The 26617-nt window shown below is 38.6% G+C and overlaps 1 protein-coding gene across 7 annotated transcripts in view; it reads left to right on the forward strand.

Moving 5' to 3' along the window:
* WRN (WRN RecQ like helicase) overlaps window positions 1-26617 on the forward strand; it is a 186284-nt gene that overhangs the window by 31961 nt on the left and 127706 nt on the right. For 5 of the 7 annotated variants that reach the window (XR_011647751.1, XM_058290102.1, XM_058290105.1 and 2 more), the window contains exons 2-7: window positions 9390-9488; window positions 11599-11711; window positions 17086-17231; window positions 17705-17853; window positions 18537-18686; window positions 19856-19925. Coding sequence is in view for 6 of the 7 variants with exons in the window: in XM_058290102.1 (XP_058146085.1) it covers window positions 9402-9488; window positions 11599-11711; window positions 17086-17231; window positions 17705-17853; window positions 18537-18686; window positions 19856-19925 (715 nt within the window). In the remaining variant the exon portion in view is untranslated. The remainder of the gene's footprint in view (window positions 1-9389; window positions 9489-11598; window positions 11712-17085; window positions 17232-17704; window positions 17854-18536; window positions 18687-19855; window positions 19926-26617) is intronic. The other 2 variants (XM_071212637.1, XM_058290107.2) reach the window with 1 other exon arrangement.

The raw sequence follows: 26617 nt of genomic DNA on the forward strand, positions 1-26617 counted from the left end.
GCAATGACAGGAGTGGCTGGGGAAAGAGGCTGAGCATTAGCCACAGAGTGCATCATCTTATCCACTTGATTATTAAAATCTTCCCCTGCTGAAGTCACCCTCTGGTGAGCATTCACGTGGAACATAAAAATTCTCGTGTTTTTTGCCTACTAAAAAAGATCAATCCACATCCCTCTTCCCCAGACCTCTGTTACCAATTTTCCAATCATGTTCCTTCTAATTCCCTGACCATCCAGCCAAACCATTGACAACAGCCCGTGAATCACTGTACAGATGCACCTCTGGCCATTTCTTTTTCCAAGCAAAATGAACAGCGAGGTGCACTGCTTGAAGTTCTGCCCACTGGGACAATTTGCCCTCACCACTGTCCTTCAGGGATGTCCCAGAAAGGGGCTGCAGTGTTTGCAGCTGTACCACATTTGGGTGGTACCTGCATATCGTGCAGAACCATCTGTAAACCAGGCTCAAGTTTTCTCTTCCTCAGTCAAGTGGAGGCCAAAACTGTGGGCTGGGAAAGAGAAGGCAACATGGCAGGGGTGGTGACCATGGACGTTTGGGCTACTTCCTCATGTAACTTACTTGTACCTTCAGGACCTGCTGGAGCCCTATCTCATATATACCACTTACACTTTATTATGGTGTGCTGCTGTGCACATCCAGCTTTATGGTTTGGTGGGTCAGACAATACCCAGCTCATGACAGGCAACTCAGGTCTCATAGTAACTTGATGGTCCATGGTTAGGCATTCCATCTCCACTAAGGCCCAGTAGCAGGCCAAAAGCTGTTTTTCAAAAGGGGAGTTGTTATCAGCAGAGGATGGCAGTCCTTTGCTGCAAAATCCTCAGGGTCTGCATTGTGGTTCTCCTATAGGGGCCTGCCAAAGGCTCCAGACAGCATCTCTCTTTGCCACAGAAACTTCCAGCACCATTGGATCTACTGGATCATATAACCCAAGTGGTAGTACAGCTTGCACAGCAGCCTGGACCTGATGCAGAGCCTCTTCTTGTTCTGGTCCCCAATCAAAACTAGCAGCTTTTCTGGTCACCTGGTAAATGGGCGGGAGTAGCACACCCAAATGAGGAATGCATTGTCTCCAAAATCCAAAGGCCAGCTAAGCGTTGTACCTCTTTTTTGGTCACAGGAGGGGCCAGATGCAACAGCATATCCTTCACTTTAGAAGGAATATCTTGACATGCTCTATACCACTGGGCACCTATAAATTTCACTGAGGTGGAAGGACCTTGTATGTTAGTTGGATTTATCTCCCATCCATAGTGCAAATGTCTTACTAATAAGTCTAGAGTCTTTGCTACTTCTTGCTCACTACGTCCTATCAACGTGATATTATCAATATAATGGACCAGTGTGATGTCATGTGGGAGGGAGAGCAATCAGGATCCCTGCAGTCAATATTATGACATAGGGCTGGAGAGTTGATATACCCCTGAGGCAGGAGTATACTGCCTCAAGGTATACTGCTGGCCTTGCCAACTGAAAGCAAACGGTTTCTGGTGGTCCTTACTAATAGCAATTGAGAAAAAAGCATTTGCCAAACCAACAGCTGCATACCAGGTAGCAGGGGACATGTTGATTTGCTCAAGCATTGATACCACATCTGGGACAGCAGCTGCAATTGGCGTCACCACCTGGTTAAGTTTATGAATACCTGCTGTTACCCGCCAAGACCCATTTGTTTTCTGTATAGGCCAAATAGGAGAGTTGAATGGGCATGTGGTGGGAATCACCATCCCTTCATCCTTCAAATCCTTGATGGTGGCACTAATTTCTACAGTCCCTCCAGGAATCTGGTATTGCATTTGGTTTACTATTTTGCTAGGTAGGGGCAGTTCTAATGGCTTCCACCTGGCCTTTCCAACCATAATAGCCCTCTCTCCACAAGTCAGGGGTCCAGTGGGGATTCTTCCAGTTACTGAGTATGTCTGTTCCAATTATGCATTCTGGAACTGGGGACATAACCACAGAATGGGTTTGGGGACCCACTGGACCCAGTGTGAGATGTACCTGAGCTAAAACTCCATTAATCACTGCACCTGGTCTCCTGGAATTAATGTTATTTCTGAGCCTGTGTCTAATAATCCCCGAAATGTCTGATCATTTTCTTTTCCCCAAAGCACAGTTACTCTGGTAAAAGGCTGTAGATCTCCTGGGGGAAAGGTGGGAGAAAGATTAACAGTATAAATGTTGGGTAGTTTGGCAGGATCCTTCCCCAAGGAGACCCCACCTTCTCCTCATTCAAGGGCCTCTGGGTCTGTAAACTGTCTCAAGTCAGGGAATTGATTTAAGGGCCGTGATTCTCTGCATCTGTAATTTGAGTTAGGGTTTTGTTCACTCGACCTAGAACTCTTATTTTATACAGATCCAGAAGAAATTTAGTAGACTGCCCGTCTATTTCACTGCTAGGTACCCCTTGATATATTAAGCAACGCCATAACTCTAGGCAACTCAGACTGTTTTGAGTGGTTTCTTGAATCTGCCTTTCATTGTGGTAGCCTCACCTGCCTTGACTTTGGCAATTAACTGCTGATAGGTGACTTTTACCAGATAGACATCCAATCGTCCCCATAATGTTTAAGGATTCTAATTCCATCTCAGCCCTCCTTACAGTAATATCTGGACTACAGAGAAGAGCAACCACAGAGCTCTTCAGGGAAGATGGAGTTAGTCTTTCAAATTTATTCCTCAGAGTCCTGGTTAAAGGTATGTCCTCTAGACATTCCTGGGTTGGGTGGGCAGCTCTGAAATGCTAAATCCATTCTAGCATTCCAATCTTCCTAAGCCTTTAAATTCCCTCTTCTACCGTATACCAGGGCAAATCGGGCATCTCAACCTCAGACATGCTAGGCCATCTTTTGGTCCATGCTTCAGTCAGCTACCCAGCATACTGTTAGAGCCCACTCTAACCCCTCGAGCTACAGCTTGAATCCAGAATTTCTGCTTAGGGGCCCATATCAATTAATTCAACCTGATCCATCTTTATATTATTTCCACCATTATCCCATACCCTTAGTATCTATTCCCACACATATCCCCCGGATTTGTCTATGTAAGTTAGAAAACTCATGCAGTTCTTCTGAGTATACCTTACTTCCTCATGGGTCACACCTCGTGTTTCATCTTTGGGGGCTTGTTGTGATTTTAGTCTAGTAATAGGTGAGAAGAGGGATGGTGGGGGTGGGTAAGGAGAAGAATTAGAAATGCCTTGCAAGCCACTGACCTCAGGGCATTCCCTTGGATTTTCTTCCGGTAAGACAGGATTAATCTCTTCAGGCAGGGGTTGGAAGGTAGTTTCCTCAGCAGACTGTAGGCTTGGCAGTGCATGCTGGAATTTGGCTGGTACATGCCTCAGGGTTGGGAGGAGGTCCAGACTCCCTAGGGCAGGCCGGAGGCTGGGCAGGGCAGGATTCAGTTGGCTGGTACTCACCTCAGGGCTTGAAGTTGTTTCAGACTCCCTGGAGCAGGCTGGAGGCTGGATAGTACAAGGTTGACAAGATGTCGTCTCCACAGGGCAGGCCAGCACAGGCTTATCTGGTAAAGTCTCAGCAGAATTGGAGGTTCCAGTGTTTCCATCAATATCATCATCATCCCATATGTCTCCATCCCAGTTTTCTGGATTCCGCTCTGTTCCAATCATTGCCTTCTCTTTAACTGCAGAAACCCTGTGGGGTTGAGATTTTAGTTTCCTTTGTAACTCAGCTACTTGTACAAGGAGAGTCTGAGTTTGGTTCTCAGATCTTTGGAGCCTCTAGCTACAGGAGACAAGATTTTCTTTTAAGGCACACATAGAAACTTTCGCATCATTCATGCAGTGTTTAAGTTTCAAATTTGAAGACTTTAACTCATCTATTTCTTTTGTAACTGTATCCAGAGTATTTAGGAGGAGCCAGCCAACATCATTATACTGTTTTGTTGCAGCAGAGAGAAGTCTGGTGATCACGGTATTGAAGGCCAGGATGCGAGAAATCTCTCAGAAGGAAGATTTATTATAGTCGGCCAGGCCCACAGGACTTGTCCAAAAAATCTGAACCCGGAATAGGATTTCTGGGTGCCTTTTATGCAGAGGATGTAGGCGTGGGGAGTGAAATGGTGCTTTTATGCAAAAAAGACTTTCTTTGTTAGTTTCTTAGAGTTTAAGTGTTTGAGTACCAGATAGGTTTTGAATTAACATATCTCCCACATTCCAGTTAAGCTTGAATTAACATATCTCCCACATTCCAGGTAAGCTTGAATTAACATATCCCCCACATTCCGTCTGGATGTAAATTCTAATACACATTCAGTCTGCATTATCCCAGAATATCCAAAGCCTATAGAGCCTATATCACTTAATTGGCTTTCTGGGAACTATGCATACTTGGATATAGAATAAGGTAAGTTTGAATTCATGCACAGTCCATATTCCTTTCCCCCTTTGATACCTGCTTAAGGTTGTTAAGCTTTGACATCACTATTGTCAGAGTCTCTCTGGACTGACTGGTATGTATATAGAGTCATGAGATGGGCAGCTGTCTTTGTCTTTACTATACCATTTATTAGGGCGCATATCCTATTTAAGACTTCAGGGAAGAGGCAAGGAGGTATGGTGCATCCTCCTATGAGGAAGGCAATTATTCCAACTGGAAACTTGAAATTGTCTGCTATTGACTGCCAGTTTCCAAAGGGATTACTTAAATTCCAACCATTCCAGGTTTACACTGGGACATGAGCGGTTTTTACCTTTTTATTTGTAATTTCTTCGATAACCTTTCCAGTGCTGTCTAGTTCAAGGCAGCAATTAGCGAGATTGTACTTTCCGCAAACTCCCCCTTCAGCTGCAAGGAGATAGTCTAGGGTGAGATGGTTTGGATAGATAGCATTTCTGAATTGAGTTTGCTGTTGGGCTAGTAAGTTTAGAGCATGGGCGGTTATTATTATTATTAGTTATTATTTCTACAACAGCTTGGAAGGAGATGATTCGGTTTAGCATATAGATAGGGGTTCGATAACCCCACATGCCATCCTCCACCCAAGTTGCTGGCGCATAGTACTGGACTATACACCCAGGGGGCCATTCTTCATCTCCCCAGGTAATGACAGCCCTTTTTTTCCTTATGTTTTGATATACTAGTTGGCTCAGCTCTTCTCTTCTACTAAGGGAATGAAGGAGAAGGAGGGTTTTATTGTATCGAGCATACAAGTACCACACCAATTTTGGGGAAGTTCTCGGAATGTGACTTTCCCACAAATCTTGTACAGACCGTTTGGGGTGGTAGAGGGACCCTTTGCAGTGGAATTCCCTACTGTGATTAATTTGGGGAAAATACGATTTATGAGAATGAGGTCAGATTCATTCCATGTTCCGCAAGGCTCTGTTGTATTGGTGATGTGATTTTGGAATCTTCCCCCCGTACATGTTAGGTTTCCAACAGATATAGAAGAGTTTAGGCATACCCTTGAAGCACAATGTTTTCCTATGACAGAAGTTTGCAAGGGCCACATACCATCTCGGGGGATGGCCGTGAGACCAGTTTCGTTATATAGTTGGCTGTAATTATATTCTTTCCTTTCCCAGGGCCATTGCTCTCCCATATTAGTACCTCCACGTACATATCGTGAGGAGACATTTAAGGCTGCCCCTACAATTCAGCTAGGTTTATAAAGAGATTTTTTGCTACTTGCGGAATGGAAAAGGGTCTTTCCATTTCTTCATAGAAGGAGTGGAACACAGAGTGGGCTTTACTTGTGAGTGGGTGTTCCTGATATCCAACCCAGATGTAGGCTCCTGGGTCTACACCTTTACTGTCATTCTGGAGGCCCATTTGGACTCAGTTTTAAGGATGATGAGGTTTAAGGGGTTACACTGACCGTGTGGACAGTTAGTCAGGGCCATTCCTTTGTGAAGATGTCTGTTTGCCTAGTTGTGTCTGTGGCCCAGGTGACCCAGGTGACATATGGCCAGTGGGGGCATCAGTATGCACCTATGTGTTTGCATCAGAAGGCCCCCTTGGGCTGCACTTTTCATTTCTGGAGCACACAAATACTTACTGTTATGAGTATATTCCTGCTCCCTGCTGAGCCCTCCACAGTTCGTGTTCCATGGTATCCCGGAGTCTATAACCTGCCATGCGTCAAATAGGAGGGACAGTTGTTGGTTCTAGCTAGTGATTGGTGTGGAGTTAAGTAGTTCCCCATCTTGATTAAATGCTCTTATTTCTCATTTACAGGAGACTACTGGGGGCTTGGTCATAGCAGATTATTTGGCTGGATACATTACAGATAGTATAGGAGATTCCCTGAAACTGGCAGGTAGTTATGTGGCCCTTGCAGGTGTAATGGCTATGATATATTAACATAGTATTGACATGGGCCCTCGTTCGCACTTCTTTTTTTTTTTTTTTTTATTATTATTATTTTTTAAAGATTCATTTATTTATTTAATTTCCCCCCCTCCCCTGGTTGTCTGTTCTTGGTGTCTATTTGCTGCGTCTTGTTTCTTTGTCCGCTTCTGTTGTCGTCAGCGGCACGGGAAGTGTGGGCGGCGCCATTCCTGGGCAGGCTGCTCTTTCATTTCACACTGGGCGGCTTTTCCTCACGGGCGCACTCCTTGCGCGTGGGGCTCCCCCACGCGGGGGACACCCTTGCGTGGCACTGCACTCCTTGCGTGCATCAGCACTGCACATGGCCAGTTCCACACGGGTCAAAGAGGCCCGGGGTTTGAACCGCGGACCTCCCATATGGTAGACGGACGCCCTAACCACTGGGCCAAAGTCTGTTTCCCACTTCTTCGAAGGGGAGCTGTGCAGCCATAGATTGGCCAGCTTCGCTGAGGCAGAACAGTCTCCATTCCTCCTGCACAGGGAGGGTTAGTGCTATTTTTGGAGAGTTTGGTGGTCCCAGTGTTAATGTGGATTGCCCTGTGGCGTCAAAGGCAATCTGAGTTTGTAGTTTAGACAGCAGGTCCCGACCCAGGAGGGGGACTGGGTATTCCGGGAGATACAGGAACTCGTGAGTGACTTCTTTACCCCCAGTGTTACAGGTCCTGGCTTGGAGGAAGGGCCGCTGGGTGCTTTTACCAGTTGCCCTACAATAGTGACTTGTCTTTTTGATAATGGCCCGACTGGCCTGGTCATTACAGACTGTTGAGTCCAGTGAAGGTCCTTGATGAGTTCTGGGAGACGTTGGCTGTCCAAAGATAAGCTGGGAAATTCTCAGTGCTGCAATCACTTCCCCTTTTAAGGCATTCCGCTCATCAAGGACCTTCACTGGACTTTTACTGGACCCCTGGTTGCAGCCTGTTTGTGGAACCTGGACTTGTGCATCCCCACAACTGCGTGAGAGACTCATAAAATTGCATACTGTTGACAAATATCGCTTATTGATTCTGTTCCTACAGAACTCTGACTAATACAGTTGGGGAAAAGTTATTGAAATTCATTTATTGTTGGAAGTACAAATCAGTTAAAAAATAAAGAATTTTATAGTTTTTATAGTTGTGTAGAAACATCAGTGTTCTGGTGTGTTTGTCAGTGACCTAGCAAAGCATGTTTTCTACTTTTATAAAAATATATTTTAAGGTTAAGAGCAGACCATATATATATATATATATGTATATATATGTACATATACTTTGAGACTAACTTTTGACTTCTAGTCAATTTTTCAGAATTTGTGGAAAATAAAATACTTAATAATTACTAATATAATTATGTGAAGTTATTTATAATTAATAAAGCATATATATATTTTACATATTATTGATTACATAGCATACATACAGTAACACCAAGAGTTGAATTGTCAAAAAAGATTCGTGAATCATAGATCTTACTTAATGCCAAGCTTTACTAATGATTCAGAGAAAACAGTCAAGCACTAAATGCAGGTAGAATTTTTTTTTTTTCCTGAAGAGCCTCAAACTGTCAGATACAGATTCCAAAAATGTTCCTTTTCCCTACATTAGAACATGTTATAGTTTGGGATTAATAGATTAGTTTTGGGTAATGTGTGCAGAAACATTGTTCACAAAGAAAGTTGTGGTTTTAAAATTCCTCTCTTTTCTCATCTGTTAATTCCACACTTTACTTGAATTACCCTCCATTTTCTAGCCATAAATTCGTAAATCCATAATTCCAGGAAATCTGGAATCCCATAAACAGTCTAGGTAGTTGAACTGTATCTTGCTAACAACTTTTTCTAGATAGGGACTCTGGTATTTTTGTACCATTGATAGGTTTCTGCAAGACCCTGCCTTCTGGTTCAAGGTTATTAGCGTGTTTACTAGGAACCAGTGGTGGAGATCTTTCATTTTTCATTTGTAGTAGGGAAAAAGCGAGTTAGAACCCTGCTGTTAACCCTTTCCTCCTCAATGCATAAGAGTGATAGCATTTGTTTTATAAGGAAAATTTTAAGTTCGATAACAATCTTTTAAATTTTTTGTTCTATAAATTATTCTCAGTTTTTGGGTTATTTTTGGGAAAATGTGCAATTAAAATTGACACTTGCTGGGTTTTGTTTAATTTCTTTATATTAAGAATCAAATAGAACAGGTTATCTCTCATAAACAGTTGCTGTGATTTTTCACAGTAGCATTATAATTCATCACGAGAATCCTCAGGTGTATATTCAAAACTACCACTCTTACTAGCAATTTGAGGTAACTGGTAAAAACTTCAAGCTACTTTAGTAAGTCATAGGAGGATATGGGTTGTTTTACCATTAACAAAAATATGCCGTGATTCTCCTCTTCATTGTGTTTTCTGTATCTGTACTTGAAGTTTGATTTAAATTGATATGAGTTCTCTAGGGTAGTAACACGGTTTAAATAAAATCATTTAAGTGATGGATTCTTAGGGAAACTTTTATACTTACTCAGCCAAGAGTGTAATAAAACTTCCTTAATATTAAAAAACTGTTATTTGTCTTCAAAATTCATCTTCAGGTATACTTGTGAACAAATATAATACCTCAGTTGCTTTTACTTAGGTTTTGGGTTAGGTAAGTGTGTAGAAAGATAAAGATTTGGAAAAATTTATAACAATTTATATACCTAGGTATTGTTAAGATAAAGGCTATTCTTTGAGGGTATGAAATCATAGAACAGTAGAGTTTTGAATCTATTAGAACCTAAAAACTCAGTTAAACTGGCTCACATTTTTTTTTTAAAGCAAGGAAAACTAGAGGTATAGTCACTAGATCTAGCATATTGTATCTATTTCTTTTTCTTTTGTGATTCCAGCTCTTCTAACTCATACTTGGGTCTAGATGCCATAAATTACTTTAAATATGTATGTTTGGTTCTTTAGTCATATAGATAGGACAGCTATGTAAGTTATCCTTCAAAGATTCTGTTGTATTTGCTGTCAAAGTCATTGATTTTTTGATTTTGCAACAAGGGCATTTTAAAGATGAATTTGGAAACAACTCCACAGCAGCGGAAACTTACTGAATGGATGCCCGTGCAGAATCAGAGATGTGCTGTAGGAGAAAGAAAGGTATGTTGTTCATCAATTACTCATTCAGGTTGGAAACTTCATTTAAATTTGACTGTATAATGAGCCAACCTTTATTTGTAAATTTCCCGTCATTATTGAGGTCACAGTGACTGTTGTGTGAAATTAGTTGTTGAATGGATATTGACATATCAAAATGATTTTCATCTAATATAGTATTTTTTTAAATGATTACTTTTGTTAGTTTAATAGTGTCTGTGGTAACATGATAACCTGGGATAAGTCATTTGGGTTTCAGCTTCATCATAAGATAGAGGAGTTGGATTAAGACATTAAGTCAAAATGTATTCTGTATTACTAGATATGATTTAAAAGGGTCCTTTTTGCTTGTTAGATAAAGGTAAGTGTGTTAAACAAAATTAAGTTTCTTTAATATAGAATATCTATAGTCATGTGTAGTGAGAATCTTCCACAGGGACAGTAATATCTCAAATGGAACTGATGGTAAAACCTTCTCTTCTCAGAGCAGCCATTTGGTTAGTTTGATGTTTGTATAATACATTTGAGAACTGCGGGCTATATGATCTCTAAGTTTCTTTCTAGCACTAAGAATTTTATATTGTAACTAAAATCTCTGTTTTTTCTTTCCAGGCAGCTTTGGATGAATTTAATATAAGGAATAAAATGACTTGTGAGGGGTTACTTAAAACTTTTAGACCTGGAAAAAATGTATTTTATAGATATTAACAATTTTTTGTACTTAATTAAACAAGATACTAATACATTTGAAAATAAAAACACACCCTGTAAATCTATGAGAAATTGAGACCTCACTTCTCCCTTTCTCTGTTATGATCTTATATTTAATCTCACACGTAAATGTGGTTAGTGCTTAGTGCTTTGCCTATTTACTCTTTTTTTTTTGAGATACTGGAGACCTGGGGGGAATTGTTTGTGGGAAGCCAATGCACATGGGCATCTCTGCGTGGTTTTTTAAGTTTGCTTGGCTTGGTGTTTGTTTTTGTTTCATTTTCTAGGAGGCACTTGGAACCAAACCTGGGACCTCCCATGTGGGAAGCAGGCACTCAACTGTTTGAGCCACATCTGTTCCCCTTACTTATTCTTTATTGTGAAGTTTATTATAGTGCTCCTAAGTATATCTTGTATATTTAAGAAAGTTAAAGAAATTCCCTTTTATTTTCCTAATTTTTTGCCTCTCCTTTTTTGGGTTAGAAGGGGCAGTAACCTAAGAGTGTATCTATGGAGTAAGTTTTTGTAGGGTTTATAAAATAAGAATTCTTACTGTATACTTTCCCTTTTATCCAGTGTTCCTGTTGACTTTACTAGTCTTTTCCAATTGAGATAATAATTTAGGCAGTTTTTTACTGTGGTGCATTTTTATGGTCAAGCCAGTTTAAGCCCTTATAGATTTAAGATCATCGAGTTTTCATCTAGAATACTAATGTAATTATCTTAATCAGCAAAATAAATGCCTTTATCAAAATAGGATTAGAGGGAAGCGGACTTGGGCCAGTGGTTGAGCGTCCATCTGCCACATGGGTGGTATGCAGTTCAGGCCCCCGGGACTCCTTGACCCGTGTGGAGCTGGCCTATGCGCAGCGATGATGCATGCAGGGAGTGCCCTGCCACACAGGGTTGTCCCCCACGTGGGGGAGGCCCACATGCAGGGGGTATGCCCCGTGGGGAGAACCGCCCAGTGTGAAAGAAAGTGCAGCCTGCCCAGGAGTGGCGCTGCACACAGGGAGAGCGGACGCAGCAAGATGACGCAACAAAAAAGAAACACAGAAACACAGATTCCTGTGCCGCTGATGATAGCGGAAGCGGACAGGGAGGAAGGCGCAGCGAGTGGACATAGAGAACAGACAACCGGGGCGGGGGTGGGGAGAAGAGGAGAGAAATAAATAAATAGGTAAATCTTTAAAAAAAAAGAATAGGATTAGAAGTTTGAAAATAAACCTGTTAGGAAGACTAATTTTGCAATGGGATGAATTTATTTGTTGCGTTGTCTATAGTAACTTCATTAGTCTATAAAATATTAGTCAATAAAACTGAAAACTGTAATTTGAATGCTTCAGTGCATGTTTTAATTTGAACTTTATTTGTTCCTTTTCTGAATTTTATTTAATTCAAGGCATCTGTTCAGAAGAGTGTTTTTGAAGATGACCTTCCCTTTTTAGAATTCACTGGATCTATTGTGTACTGTTATGAAGCTAGTGATTGCTCTTTCCTATCAGAAGATATTAGGTGAGTGATTTGAATTTTTTAGTGTCATTTGAGTTTGGACCCATAAAAGGAAGTAATTATTTTGGTAATATTTATAAGTATACTGCATTGTGCAACTGAGGTATTATGTTTAGTTAATAATTATTTCTACATGTAGAATATTAGTGATAACTTCTAATTTTAAAATAAAAACTTAAATGAAAATCACTAAATGAAATTTGCAATGTACCTGCTTGTCATTCATAAGCCATTCTATTACTTTAATTTTTTGGCGTTCAGTACTTAAGATGTTATATATTAAACTTATTTGTATTTCACCAGTTTAAGGATAAAAACAATTATTCAACCTCAAAATGCATCTTTATGTATTTTTTATTTATTAAATTTTCTTCTTAAAGTGAAATTCACATAACTAAATTCACCATTTTAATGTGCACAATTCAGGGGCATTTTGTACATACACAATATTGTGTGTAACCACTACTTCTGTCCAGTTCCAAAACATTTTTATCACCCCATATGAAAACTTTATATCCATTGAGTAGCGACTCCCTCTTCTGTCTCCCCAGATCCTGGCAACCACAAATCTGCTTTCTGTCTCTATGGGTTTACCTTTTCTGGATATTTCATATAAATGGAATTATGCAATCTGTGATCTTTTGCGTTTGGATTCTGTCAGTTAGCATAATGTGTTCGAGGTTCACCCCCATTTTAGCAAAAAATCAGTGCTTTCTTCCTTTTTATGGCTGATTGATATTCCGTTATAAATATATACCACAATTTGTTTGCCCTTTTATCAGTCAATGGACACATTTGGATTGTTTCTCCTGTTGGCTATTGTGAACAATGCTGCTCTGAACATTCATGTACAAGTTTTTGTTTGAATACCTGTTTCATTTCTTTTGGGTATATGCCTAAGATTGGAATTGCTGGATCATATAGTAATTCTGTGTTTAACTTTTTGAGGAATTGCCAAACTGTTTTCCACAGTGATTGTACCATTTTACATTCCCACCTGTAATGTGCAGCTTCCAGTTTCTCCACATACTTGTCAACACTTGTTATTTATTTATTTACTTTAAAAAATAATGGCCTCCATGGTGGGTTCATATGAAGAGGTAACCTGTGATTTTGATTTACATTTCCTAATGACTAATGATGTTGCACACCTTTTATGTAGTTTTTGGCCATTTGTATATCTTCTCTGGAGAAATATTTATTCAGTTCCTTTGCCTGTTTTTGAATGGATTGCTTGCCTTTTGTGATTTACTTGTAAGAGTTCTTATTTGTTCTTGATACTACACCCTTATTAGAAATATGATTTGCAAATTTTTAAAAAGATTTATTTATTTATTTCTCTCGCCTTCCTCACCCCATCCACCAATTGTTTGCTCTCTGTGTTCATTCGCTGTGTGTTCTTCTGTGTCCGCTTGTGTCAGCAGCACCCGGAATCTGTGTCTCATTTTTGTTGCATCATCTTGCTGGATCAGCTCTCCATGCGTGCGGTGCCATTCCTGGGCAAGCTGCACTTTTTTTTTTTTTTTTGTGCTGGGTGGCTCTCCTTATAGGGCACACTCCTTGCACGTGGGGCTCCTCTATGTGGAGCGTGCTCCTGCATGGCACAGTCCTCCTTGCGTGCATCAGCACTTTGCATGGGCTAGCTCATCACATGGGTCAGGAGGCCCTGGGTTTGAACCTTGGACCTCCCATGTGGTAGGTGGATTCCCTGTCTGTTGGGCCAAATCTGCTTCCCAGCAAATTTTTTCTCCCACTCTGTTGTTGTCTTTTCACTTTCTTGATGATGACCTATGATGTGCAGAAGTTTTTCATTTTGATGAAGTTCAGTTTTCTTTAATTTCTCATGCTTTTGGTGTTTATATAAGAATCTATTGCCAAATTCATGACTGTGAAAATTTACATTTTCCTTTAAGTACTTTATAGTTTTGGTTTTAAATTTAGTTCACTGATATATTTTTAATTTTTAAAATATTTGATTTGATTATTGAAGTGATACTATCATAACACAAACTTAACCATTTTGAAGTGATACTACCATAACACAAACTTAACCATTTTGAAGTGAACAATTAAGTGTCATTTATTGTATTCATGGTGCTATGCAACTACCACTTCTATCTAGTTCCAAAACATTTTCTTCAGTCCAAAAGAAAACCTTGTACCTTTTAAGCAGTTTTTCTCCATCACCCCTCCCTCCATCTGTTGGTAACTTACCAGTCTGCTTTCTGTCTTCTATGGATTTACTTATTCTTGGTATTTCATATAAATGGAATCATACAAAATATGATTTTTTGTTTGTCTGATTTCATTCAGTTAGCATAATATTTTTGAGGATCAAATGTACCAGTATTTCACTCTTTTAATGACTGAATAATATTCCATTGTATGTAGATAGCATAATTGGTTTGTTCATTCATCCACTGCTGGACATTTGGGCTATTTCAACCTTTTGGCTACTTTGAATAGTGCTGCTATGAACATGTATGTACTGTTGATCCATTTTGAGCTAATTTTATTAAGTGATGTGAGGTAAAGGACCAGTTTCATTTTTTTGTCTGTGGATATCTAGTTGTCCCAGCACCATTTGTTGAAGAGTCTCTTCTTTCCCCATGAAGTGGACTTGCGGAAACCTTGGTTGAAAATCAGTTGGCCACAGATGTATGGTTTTATTTTTGGACTCAATTCTTTTCCATTGGTTTTAAATTTGTCCTTATGCTAGTACCCTGCTGTTTTGATTACTCTTGCTTTGTAATAAGTTTTGAAATGAGGAAGTATGAGTCCTCTAAGTTTGTCTTCCTTTTAAAATTCTGTTTTGGCTATTTGTGATTCCTTGCAATCCCATGTGAATTTGAGGATCAGCTTTTCCATTTCTGCAAAAAAGGCCATTGTGATTTTGAAAGGGTTTGTATTCAGTCTGTCGATCACTTTGGGAAGTGTTGCTACCCAGTAATACTAAGATTGCAAACCAGTTCATGCACATGGGATGTCTTTCCATTTCTTTAGGTCATCTTTATTTTTTTCAGCCAGTTTTGTAGCTTTCAAAGTACAAGTCTCTCACCTCCTTGGTTAAATTTATTCCTAAATCTTCATAAGCAATATTGGGCTGTAGTTTTCCTTTGATGTTTTTGTTTGCTTTGTCTGACTTTGGTACCAGGTTATGCATCTTTATATTTAAAAATACCAACATAGTAATATCAAATAAAGATTGTGATAGGCTCTGTTATATTTAGTGTACAACAATTTCAGTACATGATCCTTAAAAAGAATTTTAGAAATGATTTAGTACTTCATTTAAAAGTTATTCTGTGCAAGTTAGCTGAATTACATTGCAAATTGAGTTCCCAACCATGCAGGGTGTCAGCTATTAAAGTGAGGGCTTTTGTTGGGAAAGAGTGGGATCCTCAAAATTGAAATGGGGACATATATGCAGATTGTGATAAAGTTAGTCATTAAATCCCTAAATTCTGCTGAGTCAGTCATCTTTGCCAGTAGATGCAGCCTTTCCACCTCCACGTGTGAAGGTTAACCCTGCTTTGCCAGATAAATCTATATTAGCCTCCTCTGAGGAAGCAGCCCCTTCTACCACTGTCTGAAGATTATCCCTACTTTCCCGTATGAAACTGTAAGGGAATCCCCTGAGGCAGTCAACTTGTCAGACACTCCTAATTCTCCTCAGGACTTGCCTTCATCGCTCCTCTTTGCTTCTAAACCTCTAACTAGAGAAAGTTCCAGCCCCTACAGATGAGACACGAAGTGTGACCCAATGAGGAGGTGTGCCACACTCCAAAAGAACTGCTTGCTTTTTCTAATCTCTACAGACAGAAATTGGGGGATATACCGGGAAATGCATATTAACAGTGTGGGATGATAGTGGAAGTAACATAAAATTGGATAAGACTTAACAGTGTCACAATGAACATTCTTTTTTTCATTTTTAGCAAATCAATTTTATTGATATATATTAATAAATGTAAAATTAATCCCAAGTGTGCAGTCAGTGGTATTTGGTATAATCACGTAGTTGTGCATTCATCACTTCAGTCATTATTAGAGCATTTTCATTATTTCAATAATACTAATAATTAACCAAAAACAGACAAACAAGAAAATTCCTCTCCTCTCAATCTCTCTACATAGCTACTGTTTCTGATTATTCTATCCAAAGTGTAAATCAGTGGCTTTTATTATAATCACAATGTTGTATATTCTTCATCTCAAAAATTTTAGAATGATATCATTACACTGAAAAGAAAGACTCCACATCTCTTAGCATTCCTTTCTCAGGCCTGCATAACCTCTAATCTCCTATCTTTATAAATTGATTTATATTTACATTTTATATAAATCATATTGTATTGTATGATACAATATATAGTGCTCTGTGTCTGGTCTCCTTCACTTAGTATAATTTTTTTTTCTGATATTTACATTTTGTACTGTTAACTTATATTTGTTTAGCTTCAAAGAATAATGGTCTTATATATGCAATTCTACTCATATTCTTATTTCACATAATATATTTAGTTCATAATAGGGTAGTCGTACAGTATTTGTCCTTTTTTGTCTGGCTTCCTTCACTCAACAAAATGCCCTCCACATTTACCCATGTTGTCATATGTTTCACGACTTCATTTGTTCTTACCCCTGCATAATATTCCATCATGTGTAAGCTCCACAATTTATTCATTCATTAGTTGATGGACACCTGGGTTGTTGCAAATTTTTGGCAATCATGAATAATGCTGCTGTGAACATCAGTGTGCAGATACCTATTTGTGTCCTGCTCTCAGTTCTTCTGGCTATATACGCAACAAGTGGTATTGCCTGGTCTCATGGCAAGTCTATATTCAACTCAATGAACATTCTTAAACATGTCTATGTCTTTGTGTACATATGAGAGTTTCATATATTAATTAAAAAAATTGCCAGGTCATATAGTTTAGGTATCTTCGACTAGGTGTTGTCAAAGTTTTTCCCAATTTATATGTTTACTAGTATACTGATAATTATCCTTGTTAGCCCTTGTGAGACTTTAATTTTGTCAGTTAGAGAGATGTGAAATGGTAGATTTATTTTAATTTGCATTCCCCTGATTTCTAATGAGATTTACTATCTTCACATATTTATTTGAATTTATTGGCCATTTCTTTTTGGGAATGGCCTGCCAATTTTTCCTCCTACTTTTTGACTAGGTTATTTGACGTTTTCTTATTGATTTGTCAAGGAATTTAAAAATGTTTTCTGACTATTAATTACTGGTTATATGTATCACATATTTTCTACCAGTTTGTGGCTTGTATTTTAACTTTTTGAATAATGTCTTTAGTTATGCAGTAAAGTTTTAATGCAATTAATTTAGACCATTTTCCCCCTTTAGCATGAGTGTATCTGATGGAGATGTGATAGGATTTGACATGGAATGGCCTCCAATATACAATAAAGGAACACGAGGCAGAGTTGCACTAATACAGTTGTGTGTGTCAGAGAGCAAATGTTATTTGTTTCACATTTCTTCTATGTCAGGTTGGTATCTCTTTTCTTTGTTTCATCTTTTTATGGTTGATAATTGTATTATGTCACCTTTTTCCGTTTTATAAAATTAAGCTCTTTCATTAGTTCTCTTTATCTTACATTTATTTAAGTATTTATAAGTTCTTCCTTGGTCATTCCCATCCCCCCTTTTATTTAATTTTCACAGTGTCCCTGTTTGGCATGTGGGAGTGATATTATTCCTGTTTTAGAGAGGAGAAAACTGAAGTTTAGAGGGGCTAAATGACCAGGAATATACCGTTAGTATTAGCAGGAAAAAAATGTTTTTCCTTTTTTTTATCAGTCAGGACTTTTTGCTTTAGGTAGGAAAGGAAATATTCAAGGTAAATGTGTTTCTGAATGTGACATAAATACAGATTTAAATATAAACATTCAATATGTCAGAAGTAGAAAGTGAATCCATCATACTTGATTGAACCTGTTGAAGTAACAATAAAATGTTCTAGTTTTTCCCCAGGGATTAAAAATGTTGCTTGAAAATGAAGCAATTAAAAAAGCAGGTGTAGGAATTGAAGGAGATCAGTGGAAACTTCTGCGTGACTTCAACATCAAATTGAAGGGTTTTGTGGAGCTGAAAGATGTTGCCAATGAAAAGGTTGAAATGATACATACATTTTTTTCATAAACAAGATAATTTTGTGTTTCACAGAACGTTCCTTCTATGTGAATGTTAGATTTTAAATAATTTAAGCTTTAAGATGATTTTGTAACACTAAAGAAGTTCCAGATGAGTGCTCTATAATGAAAACCTTCTCCTAATCCGTTGAGTTGGCATACAATTGATTTAGCCCCAAATCTTGGTACTTGCATATATTAAATATTGTATTTTAAGTTCACTTCTTAAATCTAACTTTTTTTTTAGAAAGAGCATAATGCAGTTCTTGTGGTATAATGTTCTTAGTGGAAGTTTTACCATTACTTCCATTACCCATATTTCACATGTTTTATTAATGTAGTAATTATATTAAATTCCCATATTTAGCCAACTATTCATTTGGTTGGGAAGTAGAAAGCCTATTAACCTATTCAACTTGGTGAACAATAGTTTTACAAAGAATTTTAATACCTTCATTGGAAGTTCCAGAATTAAATTCTTATAATGTGTATTGCAATAGACGTTTTTAGTGGCAGCACATTAATTGAGGAATATCTTTGGGTTATATTGTGGTGTAATGTTTCTGATTTTATTTGTGACATGAATATTTGGCAGGGTTTAGGAACATGTGAAAAGTAGAAAGACATGATTTTTATTATGTTGATTTTTAAAATTACTTTTAGCTGGAAAGTGCAGAAACCTGGAGCCTTAATGGTCTGGTTAAATACCTCTTCAGGAAACAACTTCTGAAAGACAAGTCTATCCGCTGTAGCAACTGGAGTAATTTTCCTCTTACTGAGGACCAGAAACTGTATGCAGCCACAGATGCTTATGTATGTACTTAAAGATCTTTAGTCTGTTACGTAATTTCTAAAATCTTATCATGAATTCTTCTAGAAAAATTTTAATGTATTAGTGTGACAATCACAACTAAAGTATTTATTTATTTTTATGTGTGTTTTTAAAAGTATTTTAAATGGTATATGTAGGTATTTTAAGTTTGGCATTAAAAATACTTAGGAAGAGCTTAGTGACACTTAATTCTCACTATTAATTAGCAAGTACCAATCAACAGATCATTTGTGCTATTTTCAATGTTGTAAAGTCAAAATACCCAATTTTGCTTATAAAAAAAGTTAGTTCTGAAATCATGAAAGCCTAAAAAAAACCCTAGCATGCATAAATGGTATTGATGATTTATTTGATTTGTTAGCAACTTGAGGCTAAAAATAATTACAAGATATTTTCTGTATTGAAACTGGACTTAATTCCCATTTTTATCTTTAAAAATATATATGGTGAGAATTTAGAAAAATTACCTACATATTTAGCTTTCTGTTGCTGTATTTAGTTACATTTTCATATTTAACATGCCTGTACATAGTGAAATTTGTTCTTATCTTCATCTAAACCCTGGTGGGTTTCTTTTTCCCTAATTCATTAATATATTCGTAGATGAACATTCTTGTTTCTCTTTTTGCATATTAGGTATAGAAACTCCTTTGGCTTGCAATCAGAAAAATATCCATGTATTTGGTCAGGGAAATAGAGTAATAATTTTCCTTTATGTTATATTTTAAAAATCACAAAACTTGTTGTAAAACTAGCACAAGTTCTGTAGTATTTTTCATGAAAAGCCAGTGTGACTTGATTGTTCTTTTTAATAATACCTGGGAGGAGTCCTGTTCATCCAGACATTTTCAGCTGAGTCAGTGAAATATGGGGAAGTGTGGGTTTTTGTAGTCAAAACAGATTCTCTTACTTGGTGGTAATTTGGTAGATTCCATTTATAAGCTATTTGATTTGTATACTTTATACTTCCTCAATTAACACAATAGGCATGGTGGTTAAATGAAGGCGTGTAGATGTTTGCATGCTATGATAGAATGAATTCAGCTTTTTGGGTGATTTGGAAATCATTCTTTTGCATTTTTCTGAAGATGGGACAAATAGTTTAATTTTGGTTTCCTTTAATATTCTATTCTTTTTTTCTGCCCTATAGGTTGGTCTCATCATTTACCGAAAGTTGGAAATTTTGGGTGACACTGCGGAGCTGTTTGCTATAAATAAAGGTAAGCTATGACCTAAAAAAAAGATAAAATGTGGCTTTGGTTCTTGCAAAATTTTTCTCCAAAAAGACCATGTTCAGTCATGGGCAAAATGTTTAGTATTACTACACTCTTGAGTGTCTGAGCAGAGGTGCCGTAGGGTAAGATCTGTCTGGCCAAAGGTTAGGATTTCAGGCACATTACTGTTGCAAAGCAGAACTTACAACCTTCTCTTTGTCACTATTCCTATGGCTCCTAGGGTTAGAGCTTTATGGCTTTGTTAACATCAATAATGAAACCTGCTGTCTCCTAGTCTATATATCATACAACCTTGTTATGAACACTTAAAAGGCATAAGATGTTTTATAGCACACTGGTTTAAATTTCTAAATTTTCTCCAGAGTTAGATACTGCTGTTTGGTCTCCAGAAAATGACCACTATTTCTTTGAACTTCAGTGCCTTTCTCAGATATCTCCTTAGGTCAGTGTTAGCAGAAAGAGCCAAGTAGTGGAGGGGAAGAGAGCACAAGCTTTGGAGTCACTGACTGGTAGTGGAGTCCCAGCTGTGTGAGCTGTGATTTACCTATTTCCTATGTTTAGGATGTGGATAATAGTGTAATATCAATTTCTTTTTTTTTAAGATTTATTTTATATATTTATTTCTCCCTACCCCTTCGATGTTTAGCACTTGCTGTGTCTGTCTTCCTTTTTGTTTAGAAGGCACCAGGAGACAAACCCGTGACCTCCCATGTGGGAGGGAGGCATCTAATCACTTGAGCCACCTCCACTCCCTGCTTTGTTGTTTCTCACATTATGCTTTTCCTCCCTGTGTCTCTTGTTGCATCATCTTGATGCGTCACCTCACTGTGCTTGCCTGTTGCGTCAGCTTGCTGTCTTCTTTAGGAAGCATTGGAAACCAAACCCGGGACCTCCCATGTGGTAAATGGGAGCTCAGTTGTTTGAACCATATCTGCTTCCATCATATCTGTTTTGTAGAATAGTTGTAAGGACTTAGAGGCACAAAATATTCAGAGTACCTATGTATGTTTGTATAGTAGTTGCTATTATTATTATTCTTGTAATTTCCTTTTGGAGATTTTAAATAATTGTGTTTGATATGACACATTAGGCAGTTTTGCTAAATGAACTTAAAAATATGGCATGAGCTCCTCATACAAAATCATATAGTATTATTTGTAATTGTTAATTAAGAAGGGATTCATACCCTTTGGTAGGATCCTCCTTCTTTACATGTTACTTTATAGAAGATTCCTTATACTTTCATTCTCCCTCTCTGTAAAGGCACTTCTGGGGAGTGCCTGCTGATTCTCTGTAGCCAAAGGTACTGCAGCTGGAAATTACCTTGACTAACTGAAACAGATAATATATTTCTGAAGCTGACTTGGGGAGCAATATATAAGAACTTAAATCAGAACTAAAATTAAACAGATTATTGCAGTCTAGTCTGGAAACCTAAACAACTGTATTTGGGAAAGTACGTTTAGTTCCAAACTTACAGTGAGTTGTGTTCTCAAAGTTGATTTCCATACTTGATATTGCTTGTATTATACCTAATTCTGCATAGGTAACCAGAGGGGAATTCATGGTTTTCTGATTTCATGGTTTGCAGACTTACTTCTAGGTTATACTTGATGAAAATGCTTCTGAGTAATATGTTTAAGATATTTTTCATTGAAGTAACATTTTAATAAGTCAGTATGGGAAATCCTGGTATTTGTATGACTTTCTCTGCAATGCTATGTTTTTTAAAAAAAATTTTTACAATCTATTCCACCCCCCCCCCGTTGTCTGCTCTGTGTGTCCGTTTGCTATGTGTTCTTCTGTGACCGCTTCTATCTTTATCAGCGGCAGTGGGAATTGCGTTTCCTTTTGTTGCGTCATCTTGTTGTGTCAGCTCTCCGTGTGTGCGGCGCCATTCTTGAGCAGACTGCACTTTTGCGCTGGGCGGCTCTCCTTACGGGGCTCACTCCTTGTGTGCGTGGGGCTCCCCTACAGGGGAGACACCCCTGTGTGGCACTGCACTCCTTGTGCGCATCAGCACTGTGCAAGGGCCAGCTCCACACGGATCAAGGAAGCCTGGGGTTTGAACCACAGACCTCCCATGTGGTAGGCTGATTCTCTGTCCATTGGGCCAAGTCCACTTCCCTGTTCTTTTACCATCATGTTTTTTTTCTTCATTATGTCATATATGTGAGTATATTGTGACATTTGAAGTGAAGCAATTTGAGTAGGAACCCAGTTAATTATAAATAAGAATGGCATTAAAAGAAAAATTTTTAATCTGTTTTTAAGCCAGAGGTATTAATGTCACTGTTCTCTAATTTCCCTGGTGTATGTATGGATGACATTTTCAAATGACCACTTTTATCCTTTGGTCTGTATTATCAGATTGTGTTTTTTCTTTTTTAAGGGTAAAAAGTGGATTAGAAAGAACATCAGAAAATAAGAGGGGATTTGCACATTGTTCCTCACTGTTAAAATATTGGCTTATTCCCTCAATGGTAGCTAATAAGCACTAAACAGTATAGTAGTTTAGTCTGCATTTATTAATTCATTAAGTTTTTTTTTTTAGCACTTTCCAATATGGGGATAGAATAGTGAATAAGAGAGGCATGATCTGTGTCTTGAGTGAAACCTACAGTTACATCATGAATAAAAGGCTAGGGAGATAAGTCTTATGATGTGGGAAAGCAAGCTGTTATGATAATATATAGGAGAGAGTACCAGTGCATATTTGCAAATATTAGGGAATATTTCCTGGAGAAAGTGATGCTTAGGTCAAGAGTGGAAATATGAGCAAGAGTGAGTTAGCCTAAGAATAGGGTTAAAATGACTTAGATTTGGGAAATAGCAGGTGTATAATTTCAGAGGAAAGAGATCATGGTATCTGTAGACAACTAAATGTATTTCAGCGTGGGGCTATTGAATATGAAAGGATGAGTGATGAAGGAGAATTAGAAAGGAAAGCAGATATGTCACCTTAGGGAGTTCATCATTCTCTCTGAGTGCAATTGAAGCTATTGAAGGTTTTAAACAGGAGAAGGAAATTGATTACATTAAAAATAACTTGGACTATAGAGTAGAAAATGGATTGTAGGAGAGCAAAAATTACAGCAGGAGGACTTTTTTAGAGCCAATTTCAGTAATGCAAATGAGAGGTGATGATTGGTTAGTTGGTTACATTGATGCTGGAGAGAAGTGAATAGATTCAAAATACATTTAGTAGAGCCATCACATCAACAGAATTGGATGTGACAGTTGTGAAACATGAAAAGGATCACTCCTAAGTTATTGCATGAGCAGCAGGAATGAAAATCGTTAGAGAGGTGGAGCAGATTGGGCCTGAGGAGTCATGCAGTCAATTTTTAAATGTTAAGAGAAGCCTGTAGGAAAGCAAAGTGGAGGTGGCAAGTAGGCATTTAGGTATAGAGTATAACCCAGAGGACAATTTGAGTTAGGGATTGAAAAACTAGGAGTTGTTGACACATAGGTATTAATTGATTTGACTGCCTTGGGAGGGTGAAAAGACTAAGCCCTGAGGAATTCTTAGTGGTTGATATTTGAGTGGAGGAGAGGACCCCAAGGGAATTGCCATGGACATGAAAGGAAATCTGGAGATATAGAGTGCCAAAAGCTAAGTGAAGCATGTACTTTAAGTGGGAAGAAGTTACCAACTTTTTAACATTCTTTTGAGAGTTTGAGAAATTGAGGATTTAGAATGAATATATATGGTGGACTTCTGGGCCAATGGATTAGAGAGGCAGAGGGATCTCTTCTCACCCAGAAAAAATAGAGGACAGGTGGAGACTGTATGGAGGGCTGCTCAGAGGCTCAGGACACCAAAGGAAGGTGAGACACCATCCAGAAGAGAGAGGGGTGAAGGAAAGGAGTCTTAGCTGGTGGGAAAAATCCCTTAAGTAAAAGCTGCAGCAGCAGCAGCTGCTGTCCATCTCCCCACACTCGGCGGAGCATAGAGCAGTCTGTGGAGTGCAGCGGCTATGGACGCAGCAGCTGTGGACTGAGGGGATTGCAGCAGTCCTCTTCCTCAAGAAAGGGGAGAGGGAGGGACACAGCCTACAGCAAATTCAGACTTTGGTTAGTGTACTTGGTCTGCTGTGTTGGATCTCTTGCACACTTCCAGGCCATGTGGGGCTATGACATTGTACTGTGAGCCAGCAGGGAGCTAAAGGTAATTTGCCTTTTGAAACACCCTCTCTACTGCTCTGGACTGGTTGCTGAGGAAGCAGAGGAAGGGAGGGTGCTGCGGGCCAAGGGAGGAGAACAGCTCTGGAGAAGGTTTGTTTGTGTGGGTTGGCCAGCCCTGAGGACATTGCTTCTGCATCACCCACCTCAGAGTTACACTGAATGCATTCCACCCCCTAGCACCTGGGTTCTGAGCTGAGAGCTCTGCCTAAGAGCGCCATCTGCTTGCAGACCAGAAGAGTGCATGTAAAGGGAATAATAATAAATAAATAAAAGAGGCAATCAGGTACTTAAACTGCCCGCCTCTACACGGCCCTTGGAAACTGGCCTGCACCCCATTACTGGGTCCTTAGTCCTTGTTTGAGCAGTTAAACGGGGGCAATCCTAAGTATCTAGAACAAGTTGAACCAAGAGTCAAAGAAGAGTGGTAGCACATAGCTACTTAACATTTTTTTAAAATTGAAGTGTTTATTTTTTTAATATTTTATTATTATTATTTTTAAAGATTTATTTATTTTTATTTCTCTACCCTTCGGCCCCCCGCCCAACCCCAGTTATCTGTTCTCTGTGTCTATTTGCTGCATGTTCTCTTTGTCCGCTTTTGTTGTTGTCAGAGGCTCGGAATTTGTGTTTCTTTTTGTTGTGTCATCTCTCCGTATGTGTGGCGCCATTCCTGGGCAGGCTGAACTTTCTTTTGCGCTGTGTGGCTCTCCTTATGGGGTGCACTCCTTGCGCATGGGGCTCCCCGACACGGGGACACCCCTGCGTCGCACGGCACTCCTTGCGCGCATCAGCACTGCGCGTGGGCCAGCTCTACAAGGGTCAAGGAGGCCCAGGGTTTGAACCGCGGACCTCCCATGTGGTAGACGGACGCCCTATCCATTGTGCCAAATACACTTCCCTATATTTTTTAAATTAAATTGTCTTTTTTAAAAAAGATAAATAAATCACAAGAAATGTTACATTAAAAAATATAAGAGGTTCCCACATTCCCCACACCCCAGCCCCCAATTCTGCCACATCAACAACCTCCCTCATTATTGTGACACATTCATTGCATTTGGTGAATACATTTTGGAGCGCTGCTGCACTTTTTTCTTTTTTGTTTGCCTGTAAGATTGTTTTCCAGCTGTTCACTTCCAACCTCCTTGAATCCCTGGGTCTAAGATGTGTTTCTTGTAGAGAGCATATAGATGGGTCATATTTCCTTATCCATTCTTCCAGTCTGTGTCTCTTTAACAGGTGAGTTTCACCCATTGACATTTCAGTGTTATTCCTTTCAAGGAATTACTTACATTAGCCATATTTTGTTTGGATTTGTGTTTGTCATATGTTTTTTGTTTTTCTTTTTGTCTTTTTAGTTGTTCTTACACTCTCCTCCAACTCTGTCTCTCCTGTTTTTTTCTTTCTTCCTGCAGAACTTCCTTAAGTATTTCTTGAAGGGCAGGGTTCTTGTTGGCATACTCTCTCAGTTTTTGGTTAACTATGAATATTTTGAACTCTCTATCATTTTTGAATGCTATCTTTGCTGGATAGAGTATTCTAGGTTGGAGATTCTTTTCTTTTAATACCTTGACTATTTCATACTACTGCCTTCTTGCCTCCATGGTTTCAGATGAGAAATCAGCACTTAATATTATGGAGCCTCTTGCTGCTTTTAGTATTTTCTCTTTGTCTTGAGCATTGGATAATTTGACAAGTATAGGTCTTGGGGTAGGCCTTTTGGGATTTATGCTGTTTGGGGTATGTTGTGCTTCCTGAACATGTACATCCATCTCCCTCATTAGGTTTAGGAAGTTTTCAACTATTAATTAATCCAACACCCATCTGTCCCCTTTCCCTTCTCTTCTCCTTCTGGGATGCCCATAATGCATATATTTGTGCTTTTTGTGTTGTTATTCAGGTCCCAAGTCCCTGCAGGATTTTTTCTATCTTTTTATTGATCAAGTCAACTATCTTTGACTTCAGATGTACTGTCTTCCACATCACTGATTCTTTCTCTGCTTCTTCAAATCTTCTGTAATTTGCTGAGAGTGTATTTTTTATTTCTTTGATTGTGCTGTTCATCATCATCATCTCCATTATCTTTTTGTGTATGATTACAATTTCTTCTGTATGCTTTCCAAGTGTTTTCTTAATATCCTTAATCTCCTCGTTCACTTCATTAAATTGGCCTATGATATATGTTTTGAGAACTTTGATTAGTTGTTCTATTTTCTGCTCCTCTTCCTGGTTTTTAGTTTGTTCATTGTATTGGGCCATGTTTTCCTGATTATTGGTATGGCTTGTAATTTTTTGTTGCTGTCTGGACATTATTTTATCTTGATGGGTTTATTCATTTGATTAGCTTCTCCATCTAGTCTTGGAGTTTACTTAGGTGTTGTTTTTGTGTGCGTGTTAAGTCTTCTCTTTGACACTTTGTTCTTCTTCTTCTACTTCCTTATTGTTGTCTAAGTTCCCTTGAAGGAAAATATTAAGGCCAGGGAAAGCAA

Source organism: Dasypus novemcinctus, chromosome 29 (assembly GCF_030445035.2).
Source record: "Dasypus novemcinctus isolate mDasNov1 chromosome 29, mDasNov1.1.hap2, whole genome shotgun sequence".
In the NCBI taxonomy this organism is placed as follows: Eukaryota; Metazoa; Chordata; class Mammalia; order Cingulata; family Dasypodidae; genus Dasypus; species Dasypus novemcinctus.